This window comes from Trichoderma evansii (assembly GCF_050947405.1).
Source record: "Trichoderma evansii strain SZMC 28006 chromosome Unknown GGI43scaffold_51, whole genome shotgun sequence".
Lineage (NCBI taxonomy): Eukaryota > Fungi > Ascomycota > Sordariomycetes > Hypocreales > Hypocreaceae > Trichoderma > Trichoderma evansii.
In genome coordinates, this window is record NW_028145155.1 from 22906 (window position 1) to 42163 (window position 19258).

Here is a 19258-nt window from a genome sequence, read left to right on the forward strand (position 1 = left end):
GAGCAGCATGATGTCTGCTCTTGCCGTGATTAATAAGAAGATGCCTCAGCTCGAAGAGTGAATCTATCGCAATCAACAATCAACCACAATGGCTCCAAGCACTACCGAGTCCATCACCAACTCAGAGGAAGTTGTCTCCAAGAAGACAACCCTTTCTATTTCATCTTCCATAAAGGTAAATGATCCAATACCAACAAGCGTTTGGCTATTCTCTAACGCAGCTGCAGACTGCATCATATCCCACGCGTAGCTTGGAGTTTCTTCAGAAATTAGATCAAGCATGTTCTCATGGGCTTCAAAACGGCGTGTCATACGTCAATGGGAAAATAAAACCATCACCTCTACTTTTCAAGGTGATTATTGTCGGAGCTGGACTTGGCGGTCTTGCCACAGCAATTGCCCTGGCCCGGAAAGGTCATATTGTTACTGTACTTGAGCAAGCTCCAGCCCTTGGCGAGGTGGGTTATTTTCTTTTTGTCCATTGGATTATCCGGGATTAAGAGTAACAAGATGTGCATAGGTTGGAGCTGGTATCCAAGTTCCGCCCAATTCTGCCAGGTTGCTCTTGAAATGGGGGCTAGGGCCACTCCTTGGAGACAGAGTCGTCGAACCTGAAGGAATTACCTTTCGGCGATGGAGCAATGGAAAGCCTATTGGCTATACAAATCTCCAACCAGACTTCCGTAGCTCTTTTGGAGCACCTTATTACGTGGTCCACAGAGCCCATCTCCATGATGCATTGCACCAGCTGGCGCTACAGCTCGGAGTAGATGTCAAGGTCAACCACAAAGTGGTTGAATACAACGAAAAAAGCCCTTCTGTTAAAGTTGAGGACGGCACCGTACTTTCGGCCGACCTCATAATTGCCGCCGACGGTAAATAGCATGCTCCATCCTTCTTTTTATAGGAGCAGTTCTAATTCTAAACCAGGTGTCAAATCTTTGGCACGCAACCACATCCTGCCTCACGGGGGAAAAGACCCCATTCGCACAGGCTTTGCTGCCTACCGTGCGACTGTAGATGTGGAAAAGATGCGCGATGATCCTGATACGGCGTGGCTCCTGGAGAAGCCAGCTCTCAACATCTGGATTGGCCCTGAGCGGCATGTCATGACATATACAATTGCTTCTGGAAAATCTTTCAACATGGTACTGTCTCATATTGACCATTCTGACCCCAGCACCTGGCATCCGGAGACGGCCATTGATGACATGAGGGCTTATTTTAAGGGATGGGATCCAAAGTGAGTCCTTACATGTCCAGTCATTTTTCAACCTTACTAAGACATTTCAACGCAGGCTATCCAAGGTCATTAGCAAGATTAACAAGACGCTCAAATGGCCCCTAATGTCTGGAGATTCTTCTATCTCGCGCTGGGTTGCCCAATCCGGCAAACTTCTGATGCTCGGCGATGCTGCACACGCCATGGTTCCGTACATGTCGCAAGGAGCCGCTATGGCTGTTGAAGACGGAGCAGCCCTAGCAACCTCGCTTTCGTATGTCACAGACCTCACAAAATTGCCAAAGGCGCTCTCTATTTTCGAGGCGGAACGTATGAAACGGAGTGGCCAGATGCAGGAAGCGAGTCTGGTAAATGGAAAGATTTGGCATTTTGAAGATGGACCCGAGCAAGAAGCCAGAGATGAGGCCATGAGGCCAGAAGTTGAGGGAAGGCATTTTATTCAGAGTCCGAACCAGTGGAGCGATCCAGTAACTCAAGCGTGGGCGTACGGATATGATGCTGAAGAAGAAATTGAGAAGCGATGGAAGCAGTCAAAATAAATAGTGGGTAGAACGATAGCAACTGGTTAGATATCATTACCTTGTAATTGATTCTTCAAGCTCAATTCACTGTTAGTTTCCCCTTCGCCGCTATAAATGCTATGGTCCAAACAGTACCATATTCTTCACGTCTGCCCACCCTTAAAGAATGATCTTAGCAACATGCGGAGGAAGCCAAGATACATATATACGCGACATAAGAATTATTGCTTATAAACATACATCATTTGATCAACTGATTATCTCGGATTTGAAAAGATGTTTCATTTTGTCAAAAGTCTGCGGTTTGGACGTCATCATTGTCTACCATAATATGTTCGTTATACGTTCGATGACTATCTAATTTGCAACCACAGTCTTGGTCTGTAAAAATTCCTCAAACGCCCAGTGACTCCCAAATCTCCCAAATCCGCTATTCTTATTCCCTCCATGCGGCAACGTAAATCCATCATGGAAAGTTGGTCCGTTAATATGAACCGCTCCGGTGTCTAGTCTTCGTGCAAGAGGTATCGCTTGCAGATTCGACGCAGTGTATATCGCCCCACTCAAACCGTACTCACATTCATTAATCATTTCAATCGCTTCATCCACAGACTCGTATGTTGCAATTCCAACTACAGGGCCGAAAGATTCGTTCTGCCAAAATTCCATGTCTTTAGTGAGGCCTTCAATCACAGTGCCATATAGCGGACCGTGTTCTCCGTCCAGTGATGAAGCGGTAATCACTGTGGCACCTTTGCTCGCAGCATCATCAAGCAGCCCTAAAACTCTAGTAGAACTCCGTCTATTAATGACGTGCTTGACTTGAATAGCAGATGCCGATTCAAGTCGTTGGCGGACAAGGCTGCAGAATGCCGATTTCAACTTCCGAGGCACTAGGATGATGTCCGTAGACATACAAATTTGTCCACTCTGTAATAGATACCCGAAAGCACGTGTCAGAGAACCGATCTGGCTCAAGGTATTTAGAATGGGTTCACTCACGTTAACAAAAGCTGCATCTAAAATTGTAGATGTCGTGGTCTCCAAATCTGCATCATCCAGTACTAAGCTGAAGTTTTTGCCGCCCAATTCTAGTAGTACAGGCTTCAAGAAATGACCTGCCTGAGAGGCAATATGTCGGCCCACAGCCGTTGAGCCGGTAAAGTTGCATTTCTTCACTGACGGATGCGAAATGAGAGTATTGAATGTGGTCGATGCGTCTTCAGGTTTGTGCACAAGGAAGTTAACCACCCCAGGTGGAAATCCAGCATCTCGGAAGAGGTTGGCGATGAAGTAATGTGTTCTAGGGCTCAATTCAGATCCCTTCATTAAAAAGATCAGCCCTAGTTACGTTGTAATAATATTTAGACTGGAATAGGAATTACCTTGAGTATCGCGCAATTTCCAGTCGCAACGGCAGCTGCAATAGATCGCAATCCAAGCATAGCTGGTGCATTCCAAGGGGCAATGCCTAGCACAACACCAAGCGGGTCTTTGAAGACCAGAGCGAGCGATTCGGGCTCTTCAGTCTCTGGAATCAACCCGGACAAGATCCCAGATGTTATAAGTGCCGTTACTTGTTCAATAATCTCAAGCGTGGCGTGGAAGTTGATTTGAGACCATACTGCAGAACAGCCAAGTTCCTCTTCCACAGTAGACGATAGCTCGGTTGCCCTCTCTTTAAGAAGCTATGGCATGCCAGGAATCAGTGCCTCTGAACATGCAATTGGGTATGGAAGGTGCTGAAGTACCTGAACTGCTCTTTGGAATAATACTTGCCGCTCTCTGACAGACATCTTTCTCCATTTGGGGAATGCTGCTGACGAGGATTCCAAGATGCGCTTGCATAGCTCCGGAGTAGCTCCTTGAGCTTTCCATTGTGAAGCTCTTCCGCTATCGGGATTTGAAACGAAAACAGATTGCTCATCTTGCAAGACGACATCTCTGCCATCAATAATTAACGGGACGATATGGGACTTCATTGGGAGGCTTGAGTTGTAAACACTGCAGCAAAATAGGGAGGCCAGGATTCAAGGACAATATTTGAGCTTAAGATGATGCCAAACATTCGACGGGTTTCTGCAGTTTTATTCGAGATAGCCAACTTCCATTCTAGAATACATCAGTATTTCCGAAAATGAATTTTTCACTACATTCGGAACCCGACGACCAAGGTTCCGGCGTTGCTAAAGTGGCGCTCGTTTCATTCGGCGGACGCTCCGATGCTTCCCCGAAGCCGCAAGCCGTGACTTTTGGATTATCTTAGATTTGTCAATTCTACCCTTAGACCGCCTAAGTAATGGTTGAAGCGCCGGGGGTATATTGGATCGAGCTTATTTGCATTCATGCTCTCAGTTACCTATTTGCTCCTAACCATTCATCTGATAGCTGTTTACGTGGTGTAAGACGTCTATAGAAGTGATTACAGGCGGGAAACGAGGGGCGAGAGGCCAAGGGAACAATTCTGGGGGTCGTGTAGTCGGGGAAATTTCCGGTATGGCATATCACATCGCATAATATCGATTCTACTCCTTATTAATTTAGAAATGAGAGCCCCGTATTAATATTGAAAGGTGCACATTTGGTATGCACTTCGCATTTCACTCTCAACCAACAAATAGGTATTGGTATTAAAGCGCGCAACTGGAACCCCGCCTCCCTTGATTATCCTGTCAATATGATTCTGCTTAGAGTTCGCTTGGGACTTTTCATTTGTTCGGCTAGAAAATCCAAAAGGCGATAGCCTGCGACCAGGCAGCCGAATATAGAGGCAAAATAGGTCTTCAACTACCACTTTTAGTAAAATCGCCCACGATGATGGAATATAGGTATTATTCGCCCTTGCCGCGCATCATCTTGACGCCCACAACTGTATCTGTTAAAATTAGTTTAGAGGATATATACAGCTCATGTACGCCTTGGAACTACCATAGTGTGAATGCACTGGATTCATATATAATAATGTGAGCTGCCGCGCTAAAATAAGCCTGATAGGGTTGGTTTGACGAGTATGATCAAAGGGACACACACCTTCGCTATTGGGTCTATATTTGCTACCGTGGTGAAAGCAGCTGTGGCCCAGCGTCGCGCATATCAACAATAACAATAACTGTCAGAAACAGCTAATTCATGCAGGATGGGTAGAAGTACTCACCAGAAAATAAAATGCTAAACTTTTGACTTCATACTAATCCAAGGCCGCCTTATTCTTGCCAGATTACCGTATCGCAGCAGACTGTTATAGTCCTCTTCCGCAAGCTGTTTACGATTAAGATAAAAAGGTTATTATAGCCAGCTACAGTCGGCGTGTTAGCCTCTGTAAGTAACTGTGCAGCTCCACGCGAGATTCATCGCAAATGGAGACTGAGTGAGTTGGGATGAAACTATAAGATTCTATGGGAACATCAAAGTGCTTGATAAAGGGTTGCGCAAGCATTTATAAATATTCTATCTTCTATGTTATATATATTAATAATATATAAAAAAAATTAAAAAGCTTTCAATTTATAAATTTATATTAAAGAATAAGTAAAAAATATATAAGCTGATAAGTTTTACTAAGCTATTTAAGATAATACCTTTTATTAAACTATACATTTTGCAGCTGCTTTAGCAGTGTTACTTTTTATTACGTCATACCGCCATTTAATATAGGTTAACAAGATATATTTTTTAACTTAACCTTCTAGTCCTGGCTTGGAAACAGTGTTATAATAGTCCTAATCTTTAGAAAAGGTATATAACTATTACCCGCTACATAATCAGCCTCGCCCAGCACGCTGTGCCGTCCATAAACTTCTAGATCGCAGCCCTTGACCCGCTGTGAATTTATTCCAGCATGACTGCCACTGATTGCTCATATAATTATCTGTAGGGCCTACACCTGGAAGATCAGGACAGGTATCTCTGCCTACTGGGCAATCTAGATCTGGTCCGTTACCGGTTAATACAAGCAGATGCACAGGTGTGTCATCGACCTAATGAGGCTGGTGTTATTACTTTTATCTGACATCAGGATAGCTGAACTTACAAAATCATTGTCTCCGTTCTGGCAAGTGAAGGGATAAGGACCATGCTCAATATAACTAATATTAGTTAGCAGGAATAATATAATCGGCGTCACGTTATAGTATCAAGCTGAATCGTTCACTGTTTGGGAAAACGTACGTATGGAATAAACCAAACCAGTGGCCTACTTCATGACAAGCAAGACGGCCCGTGGTGTACCTTTCTGGATATGTCTCGAAATTTGGACCAATACCGCCTGGAAGAGTATTGGCTTGTATAACTACGCCGTCCTGCAAGAAATCATCGGTACCGTCGTAGTAGTCGCCAGGTGGTGTGCCGATCTGTAAGGTTGATACTCATTCGCCCGCGTTATGTACATTGTGCTGCTTCTATCCGCATTGTAATCTGCCCATATATTTTCGATTTGGTAAGTAACGTACACCTAAAAGTCCAGATCCCTCTGTGAGTAGAGTGGTATAGAGATTCAAAGTGCCGTAGCCACCTTGGCGCAGAGCTCTCTTCATGTCAGGCCAGCCATCGAAGTTCGCATTCGACCAAGTCGCATTTTGCGTATAGGTCACGTTGAGCAAGTTGAAGGAGAACCCATGTGGTGTCCAAGCATCGTTGAGCACCCCAATTTGGGCGTCGAGTTGGTTTCTCTGTTTGTTAAAGCATTAGCTTGCTTTCTGCATCGTCTAGTTAAGAGGCAGCAGTTAATCACAGGGATATAGCCCCCTTGCTCAGTCTCATTGACGTAAACCACATGAAACCAAGTCGGTATGGTGACTAGATCTGTGCCTCGTACATCTAACGTCATCGTTCTCTCCTTTTCGTATATTGCCTGGGCTCTGGCAATTTCATCCTCGGATGGTGGTGGGTTGCCGCAGCCAGTAGCAGTTACGATTGCCTTCGCTGATGAACTGAGCGTCAGACAGCATAGGGAAAATCGCAACAGTACGGAGTGCATCATGGCTGCTGTTGTAACAAACAGTAGTCTCAAGCTCGTGGGAGTTAATCGGAACAGGCGAAGGCGATAGATCCAGTGTTGTTGGTTAATTGTGTTGTTTAAGGGCTGAGATTAACCTTATATAGAGCTCCATTGAGTATATGGTCGCCTAAAGAAAGCCTGCAATTGAAGCAGTCCGATACGTCAGCATACCAAGCACTAGACTAGGGGGGAAAGGGGCACCATGCGCAAATTTAACAACATATGCTTAAATACGAGTGTAGTGCATCCACTTACAGATCAGGGATCTTATTTATAGAGGTTGAATACTGTGACATGATTTGGGAATGTCAGAGTTACAATCGGGGTCCAAAAGTCTCCGGCCACCCTTGCCAGAAATCGTATTAACGGAATGGCCGCCGTTTTAGTTGCACTGTTTTTCTTATGTAAGGCTTGCCTAGCGCTACTTGTTAGTCTTAATATGGGCTGCCCAGACTAGCATAAGAGAAGCTGTCTTTGATCTCCGAAAATGAAGTTGCAGATGCTTGTGTGCTCGGAATAATTGAGGTATAGGCAAGATTGCCAACGAAGAGGAGCCAATGAGCTGTCCAAGAGCAGGGGCCCCGGAATGTTAACGCCCGCAAGCAGGGTTGCAAATTCGTAGCTAATACGAATATTATTCGTATACGAAAAAGGTAGTATTAATATTCGTAGCCCTACTACGAAATTCTCGTAGCCCTACTGAAATTTTCGTACATTCTACAAATTACGAATTATGAATTACGAATCTGACAATCCTGCCCACAAGGACCTCGAACGCTGCACGGCTGCCTAAAACTTGATCCACTGATAATGGGAAAAGCAGAGACATATAGTACTAGGCTTTCATGCGCATGCTAGTAAATAATAGCAATAATAATACGACTTCTTACCAGGTTATCTTCTTTATAATAATAATAGTTATTATTACTATTTTTGTAACGATCCGTTATACCGTTAAGCCAAACAGGGCAAAAGATTAGGCCAATAATCGCTATTGTAGCAATTACTGTAACGGAACCAGCTAATATAAGGGATTCAACTGTTACGGGGAACCAGGTCGTAACAATTTTTTTAAACCCTTTTTTTTTTCTTATAATTAATTATAATATAATAAAGTAAAGTTGATTATAAGATTTTTTTTATAAAATTACTTTATTATATTTAATAGAGTTTAATAATATATATATTGTTTAATTTAAATTATTTTACATACTTAAAATGTATTTTATTAAGATAAAATACATTTTTTATTACTTATTAATTATAATTGTAATCCGCGGTGTAAGAAGAGATATACATTGTATACTATACAGCACAGATAGAGAAGTAGTTTAGTATCCTTGCCAATTACTTTCACGCAACTCCCTTCTCGTGATAGAGAAATATCCTGATTTTTCGAGGTTAGCTTGAAATTCTTTGAATTTCCTTGCACTAGCTTTCCTCTCAAATAAGATGTCAAGCTCTAGGTAACTCAGGCCTTTGGGTTCTGGAAGCCTAAAGTAACACCAGACACAGCTTAATGCAGTTGTAACTGCATAGAAAAAGCATGTTTTGCTTCTCCAATTGAGGGAAACTGGATTCAGCATGTGCGAAGTGCCAACGTTCATCGCAATACTAATAGCGTTATACGTAGCGCGAGCAATGACGACCGATTTGACTCGAAGGCGTGTTGACGGAATCTCAGCCACTAAAACATAGCAGACTGGTCCAAGAGTCATGTCGTACACAAAGGTCAGAAGGATAAGGAGACCAGCCGCAGCCCATGACGTTGCCCGTGATGACGGCAGAGTTCCAACGATCCCAGCAGAAATGAAAATCCAGAATGAAGCCACCAATCCTGTTAGATATAATCGTCGTCTTCCAAAGTGAGAAAGGAGAAACCATGCAATAACCCCACCTAAAATTGCAAGTGAGTACATCCCGACCGCTAGACTAAATGCAGACCGTACATCAACTCCAGCTTGCTCATAGAAATAGGCAGCAAAGCCAGTTAGCGTTGAACCGCTCATCGCCTGAGTAGAAAAGACTAGGCAGCAGATTTCTGTTCGGCGGAGATTAGTATATTTGAAGCAGTCTAGGAAAGACGAGCTTCTTTTGTGGATATGCTTTTCAACATCGTCTGTATGTTTCATCATCGCAAGAGACTTGTCAACATTAAAGTCAATAAACCTTGTCGTAACAAGCTTCAACAAAACTTTTCTTGCTTTTTGTAATTTGTCGTGTCGTACTAGCCACCCTGAACAATTTTCAACAAGTTTAGCTTTGTACTCCTCTCCAGATCGACTGACTTACAGGGGCTTTCAGGGGCGAAAATAACCCCGAGAAATATTAGGACTGCAAACACCCATTGAAGGCCAAAAGGGATTCGATATGACCACTGGGACGTATTATCGACCAACCTTCGCATTATGGCCACTCCTAGCAGTTGTCCGATGAGCCAGCACATATTTACGCTGCTTAACAAGTACGCACGCATTTGTACAGGCATCACTTCGGCAGCGTAGGTTGTGGAGAGACTTTGAAAGGCACCCCATGGAATACCTCTATTTGTTAGCGTATTGTTATTGTAGCAGCCGCATCAGACATACCACACAGGATTTGAGATACGAGTATCATCTCAATATTGACAGCGAAAAAAGCAGGGAAAACAAACAGCATCATCATGACTAAAGCCCCTAGCATTGTCCATCGGTATCCGAATCGATCAGTCGAGAAACCGTTGAGGAAAAGGCCTATCATTTCGCTAACCACGGAGGCATTCGATAATGCGGTTTGCCATGACGGACTGATCTGGTACGTGATGGCGCCAGATGAGTCTACTCCGGGGGCTGGATGTCCATATGCCTGTCGAAAGGCAGGGAGAGCATAGAAGCTGTTAATGAGCGTAGTATCGTAGCCTTCCATAATGATGGTGCATGAAAGGAGGAATGACCAAGCCATGGCCTTGGCATAAAGGCGACATCCATTGTAAAAATTCATTTTGCGCTCGATATCTGCCGCCACTTGAGCATCTCTTGGCGGCTCAAGTGTTTCAGGGATTGCGGTGAAGAAATCTCGAAACACCTTGTCACATATGAGTGCTTCTCCCGCCGCCGTTCGATTTGTCTGGGCATCACGAACAGCTTCGAACGGTTGGTTTGGTAGAGTTTCGACTAGGCCGGAAGCGGCGGACACTAATTCCACGAACTCCGACGTGTGAGGATTTTCAGGCGACACATGAGTGCTTTTGGCTTCAATCATTTTCTCCTCCATTAAATTCGTGCTTACTAGGTGAGTGCCGTGGACGACGATGGATAGCTCAGGCGTGGGATAACCCGCAATTGAGATTGAAATGGAGACGAGCAGCCCCACATGCAATGGCAACCATTCCAACAGCAGAATTTATGGAAACGAATTGACGAACTCCGAGGAAGACAGAGACTTGAGTGGCGACAACACCCGGTTTGTGGAGGTGACGCCACCAGAGGCACTGATGGCTATGCCGCTCATACAGTCTAGCCAGCGGGCTTGATCGTTGCGGAATACTGTATGGCGTTAAGAACTTGTGGGCCCAATGTTTGTTTGTAAGGAAACCTAAACCAAGCCTTGTCACGTAAACAGAGATGCATCTCACTTCGACCTGGTCTACTACTCAAAAAAGGATAGAACCTGTCGCACGTGGTGCAATAGCGAATTATAGTAGCTTGAAGGAGTGAATATACTCCTCATCGCCTTTGGTAGATCTGACAAGGCGCAAGAAGCATGCTGGGAAGTGTTAATAAATACGACGAGGAAAAGTATCACAAAGAAGAGTACTTGTGGCTGATGTCTTTTTTGGTGAGGGGTCGCAACTTAAACTATCCCTGGCCTCTAAAAGCATCGCTGGGGATTAAATAAGCAAGGGCAAGTGTCCATTTAGATGGTCCGCAAATTGGTAGTAAATATTAACTTGGTAATAGATTATAAACTGTGACCAGCTAATTAAAATAAAAAACTGTGTTGAGAACCAACTATGAATTATAACATTATTCTATAAAAGTAAAGAAAATTCAGGGCGCTTTTATTTAGTTTTCTACTATTGTTGTAATATAACCCTATGAACACAGCCAGAAGGGGCATCCAGATTACTCCGGTGTCATGGCGTTACGCTGTTGTTATTGCCGAATGGGGAGTGTTCTGGTGGTAGCAGTATGTGGGTTACTGCTGTAACTGCTTCTAGCGGTATGTGCCATAGAGCTCCGCTTGTAGACATCTCGCATGACCCAGATCTCATTGGCGAATACTATTAATACTACGGAGTAGAAAGACGACGGTTGCAATTAGCCCGACGCTTGGGACCTTTCTTGGTAGATCCCAAAGTCAGAGCTAGTTCCACAGTAATAGTTCAGGATTACCGCCTTTATACAACACGACGTGCTAGCTGCAGTTATGTATCGATATTCGGGTATTCGTCTTGAATAGGCATAGCGTCATAGCGAACCGTTGGCGGGAGCATTCACTACAGCTTCCTGCCCAAATATCATTGCCGCCTTATGCAGTCGATACCTCACTCGTTGCTAGCTTCACTCTTTGCGCTCTCCTTCTTCTCGACTACCAGAAGATGGATAAAGTGACATTGGGAAAGCAACATACCCCTCGTCGCCGAACTGGATGTTTAGAGTGTCGGAAACGTCACATACGCTGTGATGAGGTACAGCCAACATGGTAAGCTTATTCATTCGCGGCCTATCCCCTGTTATGCCAGTTCCCAACAAAGTGGCAGCTAACTCAACCGGTATGAATAGTGGAAACTGTTCACGTTCAAGGGTGTGGAGAGTTTGCAAGTATACACCCACAATCCCTCTGCGTGACAGGAGGGCCGTAGACAAAGTATGCCGACCATGGGAACAGTTGGTATTCATGACGGTTACAAAGGCAGCCAGACACCCAGAAGCAGCATTTCTTCAGGGAGCGATGGGTGTTATCATGCATGGAGCATCAGATCCCTTCCACTGTCTTAGCATAGAAATGCCATTTCAATCCAAGGAGCTTTTTCACTATTGTGAGTGGCACAAATATTAAGTTGGAATTCAGGCAGTTAACGGGGGTTTTGACTGGAGAAGTATTGGCGAAGCTAATATATTCAACTCAAAAGTTTGCCAGATAGACCAAAGTATGAACTCTATATCACAAAATCGCAAATCATTCAGGTGCGAGTTTATTTCTGTTCTTCAGATCTCTTGCCTATTTTATTTCTAACATTGGTAAAGCTTCAAGTCAATGATGAACGATCCTCATGCGCTTCGCTTGACCCTTTTGATTGCTGCGCTGCATTTTGAATGGACAACTGGTAGTATGCAATCTTTCGAATCCACCTTCCTGTTCCACAAAGTAAAATTAATCCAAATGGTCAACAAGTGGATCACGAAAGGGCAGCCTCAACTTATGGCCTGCATTGTCAGTCAGATAGCCTCACTCTGCTTCATCGAGGTAAGTTCGGAGAGCTAGAATGGAAGAAACTCTACAGCGGAATCAAGCAATTGGCAAGATACATATTTCCCACTAATCAGTCCTTACAGCTTTGTCTAGGTCACGTCTTTAGCGCGAAGGCCCACCTGGGCGGTATGTTGAATCTCTTGAAAGAACGCAAACGACATTGGCAGCGACTACCGAAGCAAGACGAGCCTCTATATGAAAATTCAGTAGACGAAGAGCTCAATGACCGATACTTCTTATTGTACGTCTTTGCCGAAATCTAACCCCATCTTTATCTGCCCCGGATGTACAAAATCAACACATCACCACCAGACATATACTCATGCCTATATAGGCTACATTCTCTCTTTACCCGAAACATGAGTAGACTAATCAACAGCACGGGCTACAGCGAGTTTTCGCAAACCCATCACGCCATGCATTCCGAGAATCTTCTAGATTTGTCAAGTCAACTCAACCGTGTGGAGAGGAATTGCGATCTTCCGCTCAAGCTTGATGTCTTATGCTTAATGCCATTCTTTTCACGGTCCTTGCAGACAGAGACAATGTCCCATTGGATCGATGGCACGTATACGATTCGCGACCTGCGAGATCTGACAGATAGTCTCGACATAGTTCGATCGAAGCGAGACTTCTCTGAACCAGAAAGCGAGTTTGCCGCGGCATGTGCAAACGCTGTTGCATCAAAGCTACATGTTCAGTACGTTGCTTCACATATTGCATCCATCTCATCTTGCGAGGCCAGACCGGAGGCGCGGAGAGAAATGACAACAAAGGCATTAAAAGTACTGAAGTCGACCTGGTGTGGCTTGTACAGCGCCACCAGCTTATATTTACACTACGTACTTGGGCTTCGAAGTTGCCCGGAGAGGATGTTGGATAATTACCTTTTTCATATTTTGAGGGATGCTCTGATGCGTCACTTCATCAACGCATCAGATTGCATGGCAACCGATGGATGTCTACTATTTTGGCAAATCTTCCTCGGTGCAATTAGCATGGAGATCAGATTCCAACGATCCACCTCAATGTGTTCGGAGTTCCATGTCCTCGACTCATCTATCATGGAGTTTTTCGACAAAGGCATCCGAAAGTGGAGTCAGGCTTGTCAAATCAGACAGTGGGCTGATGCTAGAGCTTCCCTTCAGAAGATCGCATGGCCGATCATATATGCGGACGAAGGAATGGCAAGGGCGATTTGGGAACGGGCGTATTATTCATAGTCTTTGCTTGACGAGCAAAAAATCTCTCCCTTAAAACAATGTTGCAATTCAGTTGGCAAATGGCTATAAAGCTAATCGAATGGTCTTGTAGTTGAGTAAGCGGCCCGAGCGGTGCTACCGCCTTTACCCAGCGGTGGGCGGGTGATTCTTGAAGTTCGCTTATTCGTCCAGAATTGGCTTGGTATCGCATCTAATAGCGCGCTCTTATTCTATACGCATATCATGCACCCCATGGACGAGATACAGCACTATGTGGGTTTTAAGGTCTGGAGTTGGTAATCGACAGGCTCGTAGCTCCCGAATCTTTGTCCAGGGTATGCTCCAAGCTTCTACAAGCCTTTGTGCACGATCCTTCCCACTATATAAAAGGTGCACACCTCCGTCCAATTGTGAAAGTCAGACAATCTCAATCACCACAGTACTCTTTCCTCCAACTCTCAACCATCACCATGCCTTATCTCACGAACGAAGAACTTGAAGCTATCTTCGCTAATCAACCGCTTGCGAACGGTGGGCCTTTCGGGACCTGCTTAGCAGAGGATGTCAATTGGACTATTATGGGCAGTGGCCCAAGCACTGGACTTTACACCAACCTTGCCGAGCTTCGAGCCAATACTATTGAAAAGTTAATCAAAGCCCTTCAAGGTCCACCGGAGTTGAAGATAGTGCATGTTTTCTTCGGAGGCGAGAACTACGAGTGGACCACAATGGAACTAGAGGCTCGTGGTATTAGAAAATCCGGTGAGATCTTCGTCTCGCCAACTTCATTTAGAGATAGCAGAGGCCCGCGAGGCGCAACTAACCTTTACTAGGCAAAGAGTATATTAACCGCTATGCTATAGTAATGAAGTGGAATGAAGAAGGTAAAGTGGTTGAGGTTAGAGATTACCTTGACACTGCCCTTATTGCAGAAGTTTAGAAAGAAGCTGAGGAGATGGGCCTATTTTAATATAATATATTAAACTAGGTCTTGTAAAGGTTATATATGTTCACAAATGTTCAATTTACTGGTCTCCTTTTACTAATCACATATACCCATCTCGGTATTAAGCACGCGCATATGCCCGTGAATGCATAAAGGATCTTGGGTGATGACGTACGACGAATTCCTAACGTGACCTTGAAACCTTTGCATGTTTACCGGTTCAAGATCCCGGACTGTACACACGAGCCCATCTCTTACCTAAAGACTCTTCGTACGAGCGGGTCAGTCCATCGACAATGTGCGTACAGTATATCTGCTGCGCCAATGAGGTAAGCTTGTAGTCCTTTCGGGTATAAGAGCGTAGAATATCAATGATTAAAATTCTTTAGGAATAAGAGCAGATAGTTTAATAAATAATAATGAAGCTCGCAAATCCTTATGGGATAAGGGTAGAGAAGTTTACTAACAGCAATAACTTGAGTTACTAAATTAAAATCAATCCTAGCTTGTTCTTGAAAATAAATATATTGTTACTCTATACTGCTATTATTTATCCAAGTATTTTACTACTATACTCGGCATAAATAATCTTCAACTTCCTTCCAACCCTCATTCCCAACACATACGTGGCACCAAAACACATCATCTGGATCGATAGTCTTTTTTATCTCGCGCAATCTTTCATAGTTGAAACCCCAGAAAGCTTTCTGGAAATTGGGCTCATTCCAGTAGGCCTGTACTCTTAGTTAGTGCTTCATCCAGCAAACACAGAGCGTGTAGGAAAGCCATGCCTCATTAAGATAAGCACCCGAATCCGGAGCCAATTTGCGGAAGGCTTCAACTTGGAAATTGTTAATATTATGTTCAACGGCGCTTCGCTCAATCTCATCAAGCGGCGACCACTGTTGGGAAGTGACTGCAAGGGGTCAGAGCCTCTTCAAATCATACTGCCAGGACAAAACTATCTGGACTTACCCGCGTGAACCAGAGCATTTCTCCATGCGGGGTTGACAGCATCACCGCCACCCCTTGGTTTGGCATCCCAAACGCCTGTTCCAGAGACTATATATAGTCTCCCTCCAGTGGGTCCTAGGAAATCAACTAGAGCTTCGCCGAATGCATATTCTTTCAGTGTACCTGGCGGCAGAAGCCATGATCCGACCACCTTGTCTACACCGGCCCCTTTATCATCTGCATATTCGAGGAACATGCTGCGAAAATTGGGAAAGATAGTCGATGTCACCTTAGTCGTAATCTGACTAGAGTAATTATATTTAATTTGATTCACATAGGGCTCAAGAAAGCTCCCCAATGTACTCGGTGAATCAGGATCGTATAAGGCAAAGACTGCTTCAAAGGATGCCATATCCTCTCCGAGACCTGCGGCGCTGGTATTGGGATACAGATACGTGAATGCCGCAACATTCGAGTCGGCCAGAGTGGGGTATTGTGCTATCATATAAGCTACACTCTCCCAATACGCAGTGGAGTTTGGTTTTGTCTCGATGATAAAGTCGTATACCGCCATGGGCTTGGAAGGAACCGTACGAACAGTCACCTTTGTTAAGACTCCAAAAGTACCCCCGCCGCCCTGAAATGTTAGGAACCTTCGTAATTATGGTAAAAGAACTTATTACTCACACCTCGAATTGCCCAAAACAGGTCAGTATTCTGACACTCGTTCGCAGTGATCACTTCTCCTTTGGGGGTTACCATCTCTACCTCATAAACTTGATCGGATCCGAGCCCGAATATGTTTGATATGGGACTATGGCCACCGCCAGTGAGATACCCACCCATAGTAACTTCTGTCCCCATACCATCAACGATGGTTAGGTTGTATTGATCCAAGTGAGAGTACATATCACTGACATATGAGGCGGCCCCCGCAGTCACTGCTGTTGTTTTAATCGTAGTATTGCAACCCTTTGGCTTAAACTCGCTATGTAATTCATATTCTCCGGCCATATACCTTGTCCAGATGGATAGAGAATAGGGTGCTGTAGATCTGTTTGCTGAATTAGATTGATTGCATCTTAGTAGAATTAATAAAGCGTGATTCATTTTACTCTCTTACCGCTTCAAACAGTCATGTCCTGATGCTTTGATGTTCAGTCTCACATGATACTTTCGAGCAAAATTAATCGCATGTTTTACATCATCTGCAGTCGTTGCATTCACAGCGTAAACTGGATATCCCAGTCCACTGCACGGAGCATCTTCTGTTGGAAGACAGGAGTCGTTATTCATATTGTTCCACGCCGTACTAACAGGATCGTCTTGATGAAAGGCGAACGAGCTCCACGAATTTTTGATGTCTGCGCAAGAGATGTTTGACCCCTGGTCAGAGTAGTGGCAGGCCAGTGCTGGTGGTAGCGGGTGTATCAAACGTCCAGATAGACTCTCGTTGAGATGATTCCATTTGGGGATGCTGGGCCAAGATTCATCATTCGGAGTTGATTTACAAGCCGTAATGTGAGCGTCCACATGACAGAGTGATGAAAGATAGACGAAGGTTTGGAGGACAGGGAGCAGCCTTAAGTGATGAACAAGCATCTTCCTATGAGAAAGCTTTAAGGAGTGAAAAAATGGAAAGGTAGAAATTTGCGAACTTTGAGTAGAATCCGAGGAAAAATAAGAAAAACTTCAAGTTAAGGCAGAATAATAACGCAGCATCAAGCACGCATATCACCAGTCTTATATACATTTATATGTGGACGCTTGAACTGATCTGCAGTGCCGAACTGCGGATTTCGCAGTTTTCGCAGTTCTCGCAGTTCGGTGTTTCGGCGCCATTGAGACCTGCATAGCCGAGTACACACATAAGCTGACTCTTTTTCCCCTGAAACCCGTAATTAAGCAAGGCGTGGCTTTCCCTTTCGATTTCGCCTCTTCATAGAGCAAGTAATAATTTACTTCATTTGCGCATAAAGTTATTGATGTTAAGCTCGACTTGGAATTGCTGCTGGCAAAGTGTAGGAGACCGGCGACGGCACTTCAACCTTGCTCGCCAGGGCAGGTTCACCAGGGCAAGTTAGCCACGAGTATATCTTCTTTAGCTCCAGGCAATGTCTAGGAACTGTGACTGTTCTAAATATTGTCTAGTTGCTCGTCTCCAATTTGGTTGAGATTGATATAATTATCCCACTCTTCCCACCACTGCGTGCTCAGCTCCGTGAGATCCGTGATTTGCTGATTCTGCTCAAGATCGCTGTTTCCAGAATCGTATTTCTGAGCCTCGTTTCTTGGTATTCGCGTAGGAGTTTCTTGGAGCCTCTCGGCAAAAGTCTCGGCGATTGTTTTCCATAGCTGCATTGCCAACGGCTTTCCTGTTTTCGAGTCAATGTTCCTCTGGCGACATGCGTGAAATATTGCATCAAACATAACAGACGCCCCTAGCTTATTTTTTACTGTAAGCTCACTCATTCCGATAGGAACCCCTTGTTTCAGAGCATCAATGAGGGCTTCAATGTGGATGGCAGCACGTGTGAATTCTCTACGCTCCGGAAACGAATGGAAGATCTTGTGCGACTCTATTATCAAACCCATTACTCTATTTCCCTGAATTGGTGTGATTGCCATAAAAGTGGCCATAAACCTGAAGAGGAAAGTCGTCGCATTGAAAAGAGATGTAAAATAAGGCTCTGGTATGGTTCTCAGTAACCCATTGGGATGCAAATCCGATACAGCGTCCTGTCCAATTCTTATAAAGTGAGTGACGAGACTCGAGGCAGCGCCGAGTGCTTTCAAAAGGATCGTTTGATGATGAATCCGCCAATACGTATTTTGATTAGGATCTGTATTTGCCGGTGTAGTGAAAGTTAGAGCAAAGATATGCAATTTGGTATTGCACCACTCAATCTCTAATTCTGGTCTCCAAGAGTCATGATTCGACTGTTTGAGCTTGTCCAGCTGCTCATCAAATATCTCGGTAGTTGAAAAATGTAGAGCGTGGTCATATATATTGCTTAGAGTGTCAATCGCGGAGACCGTAATCTTGAGGATTGTGATTAAGACCTTCCACCACGGAGGAACTAGATTCGACATGTTATTAAGAGCTTCATCAATGGACTTCATCTGCTGTTGCGATATTAGTGGCGGAAATCCGAAAGCTGTAGCAACTTTGCCAGAGCTGTTAATATTCGTCCATCTTGCATGTGCATCTCCAACAGTACTCACGAAGTTCCAACTCGGAAGCAGCCTAGCCATGTCCAAGCTTGGCCCATCTCATCCACTCCACACTCGGGCACGAGACCGAAGCCGGGCCACATATTTTGCTGTTTAACAGAAGGCAAGGGACTATAGCATTGTAGTTGCATTGCTGCATGGACGGCAAGGCCTATATAGTTCCAAGCTGGATTGTGAAGATATTGAGATTGAGGAAGTGGCCACAGACAAAGAAAAAGTAAAGCATGAATCATTTCAATTCGCTGAATGGCCTTTCCGAGTATGGGTGACAGAAGTTCCTTGTAACCAGCAGCTACTTCGTGGTAAATAGCCGTAAAGCGATCATGCTCTTGACTGGCAACGAGCACAATGGTCCAAAAAAGCAGCGGTGACTGGGCAAGCAAATCTGACAGTGAGGTAACCGGTTGTAAATATATCGCGTGAGGGTAATAGTGTAAGCCGAAGCTCAGAGTTCAGTTAACAAAATATAACAACAGAGGGTTGACAGTGTTGAACAAGGGAAACGCTAGTTTAATCTGTCTGTGTGGATGATATAGTTATATATATATAAGAGGTCCTGTTTTTAATTTTATTACTAGATAATTAAGTTTTTTAATAATATTTTTTATTATTATTTTTATTTTTAATAAGTTATAAGCCTAGATTATAAAATAATAAATAAAATAAAATAATTTTTTCTTATATATTATATTTTTATTAATTAAAGCT

General features: G+C 44.1%; 8 protein-coding genes across 8 annotated transcripts; 3 read left to right on the forward strand and 5 right to left on the reverse strand.

The window, feature by feature from the left end:
* Positions 1-88: 88 nt before the first annotated feature.
* GGI43DRAFT_432977 (uncharacterized protein) lies at positions 89-1789 on the forward strand (the record flags this gene model as incomplete). Its single annotated transcript, XM_083209671.1, has 5 exons — positions 89-175; positions 228-458; positions 521-875; positions 931-1243; positions 1299-1789. 5 exons carry the CDS (start codon positions 89-91, stop codon positions 1780-1782), a joined length of 1470 nt encoding a protein of 489 aa, XP_083055022.1. The 3' UTR covers positions 1783-1789.
* A 332-nt stretch (positions 1790-2121) lies between these two features.
* Positions 2122-3746, reverse strand: GGI43DRAFT_432979 (aldehyde dehydrogenase domain-containing protein; the record flags this gene model as incomplete). Its single annotated transcript, XM_083209672.1, has 4 exons — positions 2122-2694; positions 2767-3087; positions 3150-3452; positions 3516-3746. 4 exons carry the CDS (start codon positions 3744-3746, stop codon positions 2122-2124), a joined length of 1428 nt encoding a protein of 475 aa, XP_083055023.1.
* Positions 3747-5525: 1779 nt separating this feature from the next.
* On the reverse strand, positions 5526-6742 carry GGI43DRAFT_426733 (zinc metalloprotease; the record flags this gene model as incomplete). Its single annotated transcript, XM_083208706.1, has 5 exons — positions 5526-5741; positions 5795-5849; positions 5932-6113; positions 6213-6431; positions 6494-6742. 5 exons carry the CDS (start codon positions 6740-6742, stop codon positions 5526-5528), a joined length of 921 nt encoding a protein of 306 aa, XP_083055024.1.
* Positions 6743-7963: 1221 nt separating this feature from the next.
* GGI43DRAFT_419375 (general substrate transporter) lies at positions 7964-10621 on the reverse strand. The gene is made up of 3 exons (XM_083207668.1): positions 9349-10621; positions 9053-9301; positions 7964-8996 (listed from the first exon to the last, which is right to left on the reverse strand). The coding sequence occupies exons 1-3, from the start codon at positions 10010-10012 to the stop codon at positions 8092-8094; spliced, it is 1818 nt and encodes a 605-aa protein (XP_083055025.1). The 5' UTR covers positions 10013-10621; the 3' UTR covers positions 7964-8091.
* A 1380-nt stretch (positions 10622-12001) lies between these two features.
* GGI43DRAFT_426735 (uncharacterized protein) lies at positions 12002-13437 on the forward strand (the record flags this gene model as incomplete). The annotated part of the gene is made up of 3 exons (XM_083208707.1): positions 12002-12208; positions 12298-12455; positions 12549-13437. 3 exons carry the CDS (start codon positions 12002-12004, stop codon positions 13435-13437), a joined length of 1254 nt encoding a protein of 417 aa, XP_083055026.1.
* Positions 13438-13662: 225 nt separating this feature from the next.
* GGI43DRAFT_322197 (nuclear transport factor 2 family protein) lies at positions 13663-14414 on the forward strand. Its single transcript, XM_083201860.1, has 2 exons — positions 13663-14178; positions 14250-14414. The coding sequence occupies exons 1-2, from the start codon at positions 13887-13889 to the stop codon at positions 14354-14356; spliced, it is 399 nt and encodes a 132-aa protein (XP_083055027.1). The 5' UTR covers positions 13663-13886; the 3' UTR covers positions 14357-14414.
* Positions 14415-14931: 517 nt separating this feature from the next.
* Positions 14932-16918, reverse strand: GGI43DRAFT_432980 (FAD-dependent oxidoreductase; the record flags this gene model as incomplete). Its single annotated transcript, XM_083209673.1, has 5 exons — positions 14932-15096; positions 15154-15278; positions 15338-15953; positions 16004-16370; positions 16440-16918. The coding sequence occupies 5 exons, from the start codon at positions 16916-16918 to the stop codon at positions 14932-14934; spliced, it is 1752 nt and encodes a 583-aa protein (XP_083055028.1).
* A 492-nt stretch (positions 16919-17410) lies between these two features.
* On the reverse strand, positions 17411-18571 carry GGI43DRAFT_432982 (uncharacterized protein; the record flags this gene model as incomplete). Its single annotated transcript, XM_083209674.1, has 1 exon — positions 17411-18571. One exon carries the CDS (start codon positions 18569-18571, stop codon positions 17453-17455), a length of 1119 nt encoding a protein of 372 aa, XP_083055029.1. The 3' UTR covers positions 17411-17452.
* Between the last annotated feature and the right edge of the window lie 687 nt (positions 18572-19258).